The 12669-nt window shown below is 42.4% G+C and overlaps 1 protein-coding gene across 3 annotated transcripts in view; it reads left to right on the forward strand.

The window, feature by feature from the left end:
* Positions 1 to 1917: 1917 nt before the first annotated feature.
* LOC147898423 (kinetochore protein) overlaps positions 1918 to 12669 on the forward strand; it is a 51988-nt gene continuing 41236 nt past the window's right edge. For 2 of the 3 annotated variants that reach the window (XM_087379644.1, XM_087379645.1), the window contains exons 1-4: positions 1918 to 2038; positions 2521 to 2581; positions 2682 to 2764; positions 5219 to 5279. In XM_087379644.1, coding sequence (XP_087235770.1) covers positions 2009 to 2038; positions 2521 to 2581; positions 2682 to 2764; positions 5219 to 5279 — 235 coding nt within the window. In that variant the 5' untranslated portion in view covers positions 1918 to 2008. The remainder of the gene's footprint in view (positions 2039 to 2520; positions 2582 to 2681; positions 2765 to 5218; positions 5280 to 12669) is intronic. The other variant, XM_087379646.1, reaches the window with a different exon arrangement.

Consider the following 12669-nt stretch of genomic DNA (forward strand, 5'->3'; position numbering starts at 1 on the left):
TTTGGGGGACTGCTAGACCGACCTTGCATCAAACGAATTTCGGTTAGTATATCGACAAGTCGCAAAACATTGTCTAGTTTTGTTCTCGTCTGTGTAATTAAGGAGTTGGTAAGTTTGAAAGGCTTTGATGTTGATCCCAACCACAATTCACATATAATCACAGAAGCGAGCATTGCCTTGTCAAAAGGCAGATCGCCTAAAAGCAAAGAGTTGAAGTTTTATCGAAAGAGCTAGGATTATAGAATAACATTGATTCTAATAATAGCTCTTTGTACGTGTGCTTTTGGCCTTCCAGAACCCAATCCATAGCCTGCAATAGCCAAGAGTTGACATATTTGGGCTATTTAGGGTTGGGTGGCAATCCAAGAGTTGATAGTCAAAAGATAAGTGGCAGTTATTATGTGATTTTCCCTCGGTCCACTTGCTATCCTACCAAAATTATTCCCCAGTTGCTTCTTCCTAACGCTAATAGAGATATAAGGAAATAGGCTTGTGAATCAATATAACTATCGTGGCTAGGAGAAGAGACTTTGTAGACATATGTAGAGATTCTACATTCTTCATGATGAAGATTCTAATATCTCGATCGCTCAATCTTGCTCAAATTGAGAGAAAGCAACGTTTTAGATTTAAGCCTTGAGAGCATCAACAAGATGAGGGACCACGGTGGTTCTAGATCTACACATTTCTAAAATCGTGCATGTCTCAGAGTGAGCAAAAAATTTGACGAGACTTGAGTACATGAGCTTCACTGGGTGCAGCTCGTTGAGCTCCTTGCAAGGAATCAAGGACCCAAGAGCCTACTGGTGTTTGAGTAGATGGAGCTCTACACGGGGATCAGCTTCAAAAATAAGGAATCTGCTACTGTTGAAAGGTGTTGTTGTGATGGACTTAGGGTATGAAACAACCATATTAACGTGTGAAATGTTTTGCCCTTTCATCATGTTTCTTTGGTACTCTGAATAGGTGAAGATTGGGAGAGTTCTCGCCCCAAGCTACTTTCTCACCTTGATGGATCCAGTTTGTTTGTAATAAAAGCTGGAGCAAAGAAAGTATTATCAGTTGCTTGTGATGATTTTATCAGCTTTCGACTACGATTATGACTATTGCCATTCAGGTAATATGCAAGTATCTTATTCATTTGCAAGACTTTGGACTTTCTTTAATGATAGTTGTCTTTTTGTGCTATCCATAGTCCCACTCAAGGATGCACGTAGATCCTCTCAAGCTCATATTGCTAAGTTTTGGAATGTTGTCTCTAAAATCAAACAAATCGCCAAGAGATGACGAGAATTTTACTTTCCCCTAGCATGCTGCTCGTTGTCTGACGTACAACTATGATTATAACTATGGCATTAAGATAATATGCCAGTTTCTTATCCATTCATGAGACTTATCTCAGCGCTAATACTCTCGACGTTTATATTGTCGGCGTTATCTTGGCACCCAAGGAAGGGCTCGTTCCCTTGGATTATAACTCTTTGGGAAAAGAAGCGCGTTGCCTCCCCGCCCACACGATGTGTGGTTATAATAATTATATATTATATATTATCATATAAATATTTTCAATTGCTCATCCATTTAAAATTGTTTGTTTTCAATTTGAATTCTTACAACATTCCTGTCTTTAATGCATGGTATCGGAGCAAGAAAATCCAGGATGGATGCAAGACGAAGGATGATGACACTTTATTCATATGGTTCTAGTCCATGTGACAATAGTGTAGAGATTGCAACGAGGATCAGTTATTGTATCGCCTTATTCATGCATTTGTTGGACTTAAGGTTCCAAAATATGGACATCAAGAAATCACAAATAAATCACCACCACATTGACATTTGATTTTTACTCATTTTACTCATTTGCTTTTTGATAGAATAGTAGGATTGAGGTTTTTTTCTTTTTTTGGGGGGGGGGTGAATACAAGTGCACACACACGACTTGCTCCTACAAGGGTACACAGACAGAACTTGCAACACAGTGTGGGTGTAGTGAAGCTGGGAAGTGATGCATTCTTGGACTACTAATCCATTCAGAGTAAATTTCGTCTTTCAAATCATTTCGGCGTTTGTTTTGCGATCGTTTAGCATTCACGAATTCGTCTTTGATCACTCAGTGTGGCTTCCATTTGCTTCGTTTCAACTCAGCAATTCTTTTCTACGTTGCCTGCTTTCTTGTTTAGCTCACTAATCTGCATCAGTTTCACTTTGCAAGCGCTGTTTAGAAGAAGCTATGCTGAAACTGATATTGCTGAATTGCTACAATCGCTATTAGAAGAGCAAATTCCTGCAAGTGATTGCGTGTTTCCTTCCGTTTGATTGTCGGAAACAACATACTAGATAACTATGTGTTTGAAGCTTTATCTTGGTTCCTCTCATAGCAGCAAGAATTTACATGCATCGCCATGAGAACTAACATGACCGCTAAGTTGTTTGAGTAAACATTAGTGCATCTTGGATGGCGGTGTCTGCGCGGCAGTTTTTCATGTACTCAGAAACTTCGTTAACTTTTATGTTCAGCACAAGCAGGACAAGCGTGTGGACGTTGCTTGGCAAAGTCGTGAGGTTGACATATCGGACGGTATTCGTTCTCTTCATTTCTGCGCATTCTTGTCGTTGATAATTAATTCGATGGATCATGTTGACTTAATCGGAAGTTTTCATGTTTGGTTCCTGCATAGACGACGACAGCTGCGCGGATCAAGTCGTTTATAATGAGGACCACCTCAGTAACCTGTTTGGTTTGTACAATCGGTCACAAAAGGTAAGCGCCTTTACATAAAAATGCCACTTCACTTTTCCTTTCTTTACATTTGCATGCGATCATTCGGTTCGAGGGAAGCGGTGGGGGGATAGCTTAATTTACTGTCAATTGACCTTCATCCACGTTGAAGGGCCTCTTCGAGATGGAAAGCATTGCAAAATTTTCATGAGAAAGGGTGGGGGGATTTGTGATGTTAGAATTTCTTCGAGATTGAATAACTTAGGGAAACATATCCTGTCTGGATGGCCTTCGTCATTTAGTTATCAGGGTGGCGACATGAAAACTTACATTTCGTTGGGAAAGATATGAGAAAAACGAGATATCTCTAAATTGCTGAGTTCTGAAATTGAAATTGCTTTCAACAAGAAAATACACTAGGTAATATATAAAATGCTGTAAAAGACAGCAGGTTTTGTTAATAAAATTTTTAAAAATTGCTGAAGTCTCTGCATAGCTGAGTGCGCTCCTTGCAACAGCCAGCAAGGTCCGAGTTTGGGTGTTCTATTTCAGCAGCTCTTTTCGAGTTCATATCTCAGCTCTTTCACTTTATCTTTCAGCTTTCACCTCTCATCTTTCTTGCAGAGTCTCAGCTCCATCTCTCAGCTCTCTCAGTCCTCACATCTCTCTCACTCATGCAGTTACCCTGCATGCCCATGGACTGCACTAGCCTCATCACTAGCCTCGCAGAGTGGTCTACAGCATCAGTGTGGGCAGCATTGAGGCCTTGGCTGTTGGTTGGAGCTGTCTCTTAGGTCTTTGGGTCAGCTCTACGTGTTCACAGGTGTCCTCTTCAGAGTTGCATTCTGTGCGCTCTAGAAGAGTGTCTTTTGTTTCAAGTTCTCCAAGTTTAAGGCAAATACTCCCCCATTTTAGGGGAGAGGGTCCTCAATGGGTATAGGGACCCAATCGGCTGTCGACTTTATACCTCTAACCCTTATCTCTCTGTGTGGTGCATACGCAAAGACGACTCACATTAAAGTTTTTTTTTTTGGGGTGCAATAAATGGACTTTTGTTGAGTATGAAAGAAACACCTGGAGCAAAGCTATCATCCGCTGGAATAGGAGTATTTCAGGGATACCATTGATAAGGTAGTCCACTGTGCTAGTCCCACCTCCATGTGGGAAACTAGTAAATCCCCAAGATGATGGCCATCTCTGAAGGCCATTGTAGATGATGAGATCATGAACAGCTCCCAGCTCAAGCAGGTGTCGCCCGTATGCTGTCACATGTGAGGTATCTGCAGAACATCTCCGAATCCCAAGCTCTGCTGCATCTAGCTCCGGCATCATGTGGGGGTCTCTCACATATGTGAGGTCAAGTAAGCTCACTTGCCTATCCCTTGTCCTTGCATTGAAATCCCCAGAAGGAGGGTGTCTCCCTGTCGGGAGAACTCTATGATATCATCATGTATAGTCTCATAAGGGCTGTGTCCCTCTATAGTGACCTCATGAGCATATGATGACGTGTCTAGAGGGAAGTAGCATACTGCAATGAAGATCGGCCGGGCATCTAGCAGCTGACTCGTATCCACATATGATGTGCACGTTCCTCTCTTCGTACCACAGATATGAGTGGTCTCAAGTGTGTCTTGAAAAGGACAGCTATGCCTCTAGAGCCTCGTACTCCACTATCTCTCCTCAGTTCTATCCTATGAGCTGACTCCCAAGTGTATCTTGTCAGTGTGGGCAGCCCTCTCTCTGGGCTCTCATACCTCAGTATAGAAGATGATGCCTCTGTCTGTGTATGTTCCAAGAAGCCACTTGGGTCGGGACTAAAGGGTACCATTATAGTTCCACACAGCCATACTCAGCTTGTTTTGTGCACTCCCCTCCCGGATCTGACACCGTCATAGTTCCATTCTTCCTTCTCCCCTTCTCCCCTTCTCCCTTATCCCCTCTGTCACCTCTTTCCCGGATAATCACTTTGCCATCCCTGTAGGCAGCCCATTTCCGTGCTTCCCTTGCTGCCATTACCCGTGTCATGCCTTCCCTTCTATGTTCCTGCTGTAGAAGGGTGGGGTCATCATCCAAGTAGATTTTGGTCCTGTTCAAGGATGCTCGCATGCTCATGAGGTATTACCATCTTTGGGAGGCCTCACAGGCCTATGAGACAAAGTACAAACTCAGAGAATAACTCATACAAGCCACTGTAGGCTGAAGTAGAGGGCTTGCTAAGCCGTTTTCTGAGTACTATGCTAAACTAAACTCAAAAAGCTCAAAACTAAAAAAGAGTACTCATTATTAGAGTCAAAACACATAACAGGTGCCATGGTGGTTGTCTTGTGAGCTGTGAAAATACATCGTATTTGTGTCTGCGGGGGACGTCCTTAATCTTATGTTATTTATGAAATGTGTTGACAAATTTGAGTTCCAAATAAGAACCAAATTGCCTTTCTAAGTTGGAGTTTTATAATGGAGCTCATGTCTTATGAAAGTTATGGTGTCCTTTTTGAGGTTTTTCCATCTTCACAGGATCTACAGCAAGGTCCTTTACAACGAAAGATATTGGAGCAAGGTTAGTTTTCATACATCCTTTGTGATGGTTGAGTTGTGTGTGTAAATTTAGTTGCGCCATGCTTTTCTAGTTGCAGTGTAATCTTTTTTCCTAAATGAATATAATCTTACTGAAGTCGTCAAAATTTGGCTGGGATTTCAGTATTATTAGCTATTTTGCGCTAAAATATAACTAAAATTTTGGAGATTTTACTAAATTGAGTTCACAGAAAACGTTTCTCACAACAAATCACTTCTCTCAACAAATCACAAAGCTTTGGGTTTCAAAATTTTGGAGGTTTTTCTTCAGAATTTGCAGATTTATAACTAAAATTTTGGAGATTTAATGACATTGAGGGAAAAAAATTTACCCGTGAAAATGTAAATGTTGCAGGTTCATTGTACATAGTTTGCAGGTTTTTTTTTGAGGTTTGCAGGATTTTCTTGAGGTTTTTCTTGCGGGTTTCAAAATTTTGAAGGTTTTTCTTGAGAGTTTGCCGATTTTTCAGCTAAAATATAACTGAAATTTTTGATTATTACAAATCTTCCTTACATGTAAGCTGTCTCCTTTGCAAAAGGATAGTTTATTCTTGTTGCCATATGTAATCGCGTACTAGATCTTTCATGCTCATTTTGGATGAATGTGTGGCCTTTGGGGGGACAATGTTTTTAACGAAAGTTAATTATTTAGATTTCAAGAATCTTGATTTATTAATGAAAGCTCATTTAGTTTAGAGAGTCTTTTATCTCAAGTTTTTAGCGAGTGCAGTGGATAACGTCATTAGCTATTCTCTCTTTGTGTGGATTTCAAAATATATTTTGGTGTACATATCCAGATGTGCCTTTGTATGGCAATACAGACATGGGACTATGTGACTAATATCTTGATCCTTCACTTTGCTGGCTCACCTTTTTTGTTTGTAAGGCATATTTATAAGGCAGAGGATTCCGCTACCAACTTAGACAATTACAAGATGTTCTTATTGAACATTGGTTTAAGGAGTTCCTTGTGCCTATTGATTTACAAATAAATTGTGATTGCTTTCTCGTATTTATAACATTTTGGCTGCATTAAGCCTTTTACTCCTTTAAATTGGAGTTTCTTTCAAGTGTTATAAGAAGCTTAGCTTTCTCCAATTTTAATGCCTTTTTCGCTATTTTTGAACCAAGCAATGGTAATTTTTAAATTTGGAGATCAATTAGGCTCAGTTAGGGTAATTCATCATTGCAATTGGCCAATACTTTTGGAGGTTGTTGATGTTATAGGAAGAAACACATATCATCTCATTAGCGGGTGAAGGGTGTGGGGCCAACTATATTCAATCCAAGAGTGAGGAGGGCTTGCCCATAACAAACCTTCCATGCCTCGATAAAATCGGGTTTGCTTCTAGATTAAAGCGCTGTTCACGCTGCCTACATGGCAGCCTGCATGCTGCCCATGTGGCAGCTCTTTTCTCTTTCTCTGGTGGTACACCTCCTCCATCATTTGGGGATTCATAGGTGGGGAGGTGACCTCATTGGATATTCTCCGAATTCCAAAGGTTATAAATTCTATGATCTCTCTTTTAAGAAGGTGATAATCAATCCTGATGCCATATTCAATGAGCAGTTAATGGGAGGGACATGGTCTACCGAGGATGCAGAGGACACTGAGTCCTTACTTTCTGCCTTTCCTTTTCTATTTGATAATGATTCCACTTCTGATGTCATTACTACTCGTTCATCTGATGGCATCACTGCTACTCCATTCTGCAGAGCAATGTGTTGATAATCTTGATTTACATCCTACACATACACAGGCCTCTGATGATAGTGTTGATATTTATGTTGATCTGCCTATTGATTTTGAACATGGTTCTACTCATGATTGTGTTGATGACTTTGAAATCATTGATCATGCAATGGTTGCTTATGAAGACCCTACTAATACAGAAGCTATCTCTTCTGCACAAAAGAGTCAATGGCAAGAGGCAATGGAAGTGAATATGATTCTTTGATCTCTAAAGGTACATGGGTTCTTACTGAACTACCTCCTGGTCACACTCCTATCAAATGTAAGTGGGTTTATAAAACCAAAGCTAAAGCTGATGGTCCTTTTGACAAGTTTAAAGCTCGTCTGGTTGCAAAAGGATACTCACAAATTGTAGGAGTTAATTATCATGATACTTTTTCACCCATTGTTCGTAGCACAAGTATTCGGCTACTCTTGGCTTTTGCTACTCAATTTGATATGGAGATTCATCAAATGGATGTGAAAACTTCTTTTCTTAATGGAGATCTTAAAAAGGAGATTTATATGGAGCAACCAGAAGGGTTCATACTTCCCAACCAGGACCATCTTGTTTGTTGCCTTCATTGTGCTCTTTATGGTCTAAAACAAGCTTCCTGTTCTTGGTACATGAAAATTGATCAGTTTCTAACATTTCAAGGTTTCAACTCTTATTTCTCTGACCCCAGCTTATATGCCAAACGTGATGGTGCTCTTTTTGTCATTCTTGCTCTTTATGTGGATGACACCATACTTGTTTCCAAAAATCTCGATTTCTTGCAACATGTCAAGAAAATCTTATCCTTAGCATTTGATATGGTTGATCTTGGTGACATTCATTCATGTCTTGGTATTCAAGTTCAGCGATTTCATCACAAAGGAATTCGGCTACTTCGATAAACAAAATTCATTCAAGATGTAGTTCACCATCCAGTGGTCGGGTCTCCTTCTCAAAAAGATTTGATAACTCATCCATCCTGTAGGCTGTGTGTGAGGAAGGCCCGTCTCTTGCGGTGTGTCAACCGTCGGAATACACACTGTGCCTAAGATGACATCAATTGACACAAGGCTCGCTCCACGGGAGGCCTCGCGGGCCTTGTTAGATATCAATGCTCCACTCTCATGTAACTGCGCGGGAACCAACTAACTCTACTTGTAAGCCCCCCATATGAGGAGAAAGCATTTGAGTAGCTCGGTTATTCGGTAGGTCCTGGTTTGGACACCAGATGGGGACCATGTGTGGCCTGATGGCTGGACGGCTTCAGATAGAGTTGGCACACCGCCAACTAGGCTACATGCAAGTGCAGGAAGGCATCTCTTGACTGACCGCATTGAGGGTAGACGGAGCATTTTTCGGGGCAGCCCACTCTCGGGTTGCGGGGCCCGTTTGGAGCCTTAGATGATCCCGGATGGCTTTGGGCCGAACGGCAACCGTAGGTTAGTTGCTCTGTTTTGCGCACCGGTTCTATCGTATGGTCGGAGGCCTATTTCGGGACCGACCCCCAACCGACTGTTTTGGGCGGATTGGGTCGGTCACTCAATTGAGCCTAACCGACTACGACTGGTAGCTATATAAGAGCAAGCCCGTGAAGCCCATTTCATCACTGGCTACAGCAACCCTGATTCCTTAGCATTTAGCCTCCGTCTTCTACTGTTTCCAGCATGCCATCGAAGCTTCTTTCACAGGAGCGCACGGTTGGGAGGCAGCGCCATCTATTGTATCAGTTCTACAGTAATCAAAATTTTGATTCTCCATACTATCTTGTTTTCTCTCTTGCATACGAGATCCTGTTATCTGTTGAGCACAGACGCTTTATTATTTTCTTACAGGCCTATGGGATAAAGTACACCAAGTAGAAAAAGCATTTAAGCCTCAATGGGTTGGAGCAAAGGGCGTGCTAGCCTCTAGTGCCCTTACTGAGTACTAAGCTATGCTATGCCAAGCTAAAGAGCTAAAGAGCTCAAGCAAAACCAAATACAAGTTGGGACTCAAAAGTCGAAAGGCACCTTGGTGGCTCTCTAGTGAGCTGCGAGAATATCTCAAATATGCTTCTGTCAAGCTGTCTCACGGTGTGGCGGGGGGTGTGGTCTCCTCAATCTATGAACCCGTTGGGCTATGTCCAAAGTGACTCCTCGTCTCTCACGGTCTCCTTTGAGGAAAGCTGAGATAGGCCGGACCTCAATAGTGTGTGCTCTAGTTGCTCTATGTGTTCTAGTTGCTCTTCGTCCTGTGTGTGGTTTCTCTGTCCCTCTCTCAACAGCGCTGTATCAACTCTCTCTGCTAATCCAGATTGCCCTCATATCAGCTAGCTCCTCCTCCACTCCGTTGTGTCTTGGAGTTGACTCAAATGCATAGAAGTCTGTGACGCGTCGCTGTGCTCGGGCTGTCTCTGTATCTTATGGCTTGGTCTCACTGTGGTGTTTTCTGTTGCACCCCTTCTTTGTGCATTCATACTTAGCATCCTTACTCGCCCATACTAGGTCGCTTCTTGTACATATGCACTCGTCACACATTCTATTGCATTGCTCTTTGTTTCTTTTGTGCCATAAAGTAGGAAGTAGTCTCCTCGCACTAGTAGCCTTAGACCTTTGGTGAGTGAAGTAGGAAGTAGTCTCCTCCCACTAGTAGCCTTAGGTCTTTGTGGTGAGTTAGGACACAAGAAAGGGGCATCTAGTGAATACTAGTATGCGTGTAAATGTACCATGTGATTGAAACCACTTAGTGTAACCAGATTTTACTATCCTAGTCTCTGATGCAGATCACGGGAGTAGCACCTTGATCTTCCACCCAGCCAAACTGCCAAAGCTTCCCAGCGAGAGAGAGAGAGAGCAATCTCTAAATCACGTAAATCATTCAAATCTCCACTTCTCTCACTAGCCTTGACAGACCCCAATTCCCTAGATAGATCTAGATGCCACATGTCATCCATATAGGGCCTTTCTAATGCAACATTTCACCCCTCTCTTGGGATGCATTTAATTCCTTGCCCCTAGGCACATTCTTTGCACTAGGCCCTTGGTCTCAGATCTATCTAGTCTGGTGCTATCAGCCCTCACCTAGGACCTTGACATTAATCCCTCCCGATCATTTACATAAAGAGCAAACACACATATTACAAAGGTAGATCTTATAAGGGAAATGTCGACTGATTCTTCCGAGGTCATGCTACCTCGGCTAGAGCGTAACATTCCTTCCCTCTTCAGACATCAGCGTCCTCGATGATAAAGTCTGGGAACACTCTCCGCAACTGATATACGGATTCCCAAGTAGCTTCGGATAGAGGCTGACCATGCCATGCAACCAACACCGTGGGTATCTTCCGATTTCGTATTTGCATTGTTCCTCGGTCCAGGATTCTTGTTGGTTTGCGCCTTGCAATATCCTCTATCTCCTGAAACAAAACCACACCTTCGATTAGTGAGTCACCAGTATGTAAAAATTTCTTTAAACGTGAAACATGAAAAACCGGGTGCACCTTACACCCCTGTGGCAATTCTAATTTATAGGCTACACTGCCTATTCTTTTCAGAATTAACCACGGCCCACAGTATCGAGGTGATAACTTAGCACACTCTCCTGAAGTCAACGACTTCGAGTGCGAAGGAATTCTGAGAAAAACTTTTTCTCCTTCTTCAAATACTCTTATAGACCGATTTTCATCCGCATACACCTTGGCTCTATCCATAGCCTGGCGGATATTAGCTCTCGCAAGTGCTAGCATCTCCCGCATCTGAACTACAAAGTTCGCGGCACTAGGCACTTTCTGAGGTACTCCAACTATAGTCGGATTGGCTGGTCTATAACCATAGTTCAGCTCAAACGGACTGAACCCAGTAGATGAATGTTTTCTATCATTGTAGGCAAACTCCAACAATGGCAACCACTTATCCCATGTATGTTGCCTCAATGACACATATGCTCTCAGCATATCCTCTAAAGTCTGGTTGACTCTCTCCGTCTGACCATCCGTCTCAGGATGATCCCCACTACTCATTCCCAACTCAGTCCTTAGTGTCTCAAATACCGCTGTCCAAAAATGACCGGTAAATCTAACATCTCTGTCTGACACTATGGATCTAGGCAATCCATGCAGACGAAATATATGTCTAATGAACAAATCCGCCACTTGCGGGGCACTAACAGACTCTCTACTCGGAATGAAGTGAGCCATCTTGGTTAGACGATCAACCACCACAAGGATAGAATTATACCCTCCTTGTGTTACAGGTAGCCCTACAATAAAATCCATGGAAATGCTCTCCCACTTACTTAGTGGTATTTCCAAGGGCTGTAAAAGTCCGGGTGGCTTCACCCGCTCGGCCTTACTTACCTGACACGAGAAACACCGTGTCACATATTCATGAATATGCTTTTTCATCTTTGGCCAAAAGAAATCTCGCTTCACGAGATCATAGGTCTTCTCGACTCCTGGATGTCCCGCACACGGGCTATCATGGCATTGTCGAATGACTCTCTGCCTGAGATCATTCTGACCAGGTACTACAACCTTGCCATTTCTAACTAGCATACCATCCCTTATGGTATATCTTGCATAAGTTTGGCCTTTTCTGGATGTCAGGTCATCCTTTTCACTTTCCCCGGGTTTTAACACATGAGCTTTAGGCCATAAGCTCTGGACAAACTCGTCCACCTTTTGAGTTTCTTTGATCTCGGTCATTAGAGCACTCTCTAATACCGTGAAACTCAGGTTGTGCATAATGCGAGACAACGCATCAGCTACCTTATTGTCTTTTCCTCTTCGGTACCGAATCGTTAGATTAAACTCCTGCATGAGCTCTGCCCATCTCGCTTGGCGGCCCCTCAAGTCAGGCTGCTTACAGAAATGTTTCAGAGTATCATGATCTACATCCACATAAAACTCTGAACCATACAGATAATGCCTCCATGTTTTCAAAGCATGGATAACAGCATACAACTCTAATTCATGAGTTGGCCAATTCCTTTGAGAGGGAGAAAGCTTCTTGCTTTCAAAGGCTACTGGCCTTCCCTCTTGAAGGAGAACTGCTCCTACCGCAATGCCACTTGCATCGGTTTCTAGGAACAACGGTTTCTGGGGATCAACTATCTTTAACACCGGTCCTGAGACCACAGCTTGTTTTATGGTGTTAAAACTTTCTTGTTGATTCTGTCCCCAAACAAAGGGTACTTTATCTGAGGTCAGATCAGTCAATGGCGATACTATTCCGGAATTTCCTTTGATATGCCTTCTATAAAACTGGACAAATCCCAAGAATGATCGCAACGTGGTCAGACTCTGAGGGATTGGCCAAGTCAGTATCGCAGCCACTTTCTTCGGATCCATTTCTACCCCCTGTGGAGTAATTATGAACCCTAGATACTCAAGCCTAACCATACACAGTATAGTTTTCTTTTTATTCACATAAAGACTGGCTTTCCTCAAAGTACTGAACACTATCCTTAAGTGTTCACGATGCTCAGTAACACTTTTACTGAATATCAAGATATCGTCAATAAAATGTACTACGAACTTTCCGATATACGGACGTAGTAAATCGTTCATAAGCATGACGAAGGTCGCTGGAGCATTGGTAAGTCCGAAGGGCATTACCAAAAACTCATAATGACCAAACTTGCTCCTGAAAGCGGTTTTATGCACATCCT

Source organism: Dipteris shenzhenensis, chromosome 9 (genome assembly GCF_047967505.1).
Source record: "Dipteris shenzhenensis isolate YYH24624 ecotype China chromosome 9, Dip_SZ_1.0, whole genome shotgun sequence".
Classification (NCBI taxonomy): Eukaryota; Viridiplantae; Streptophyta; class Polypodiopsida; order Gleicheniales; family Dipteridaceae; genus Dipteris; species Dipteris shenzhenensis.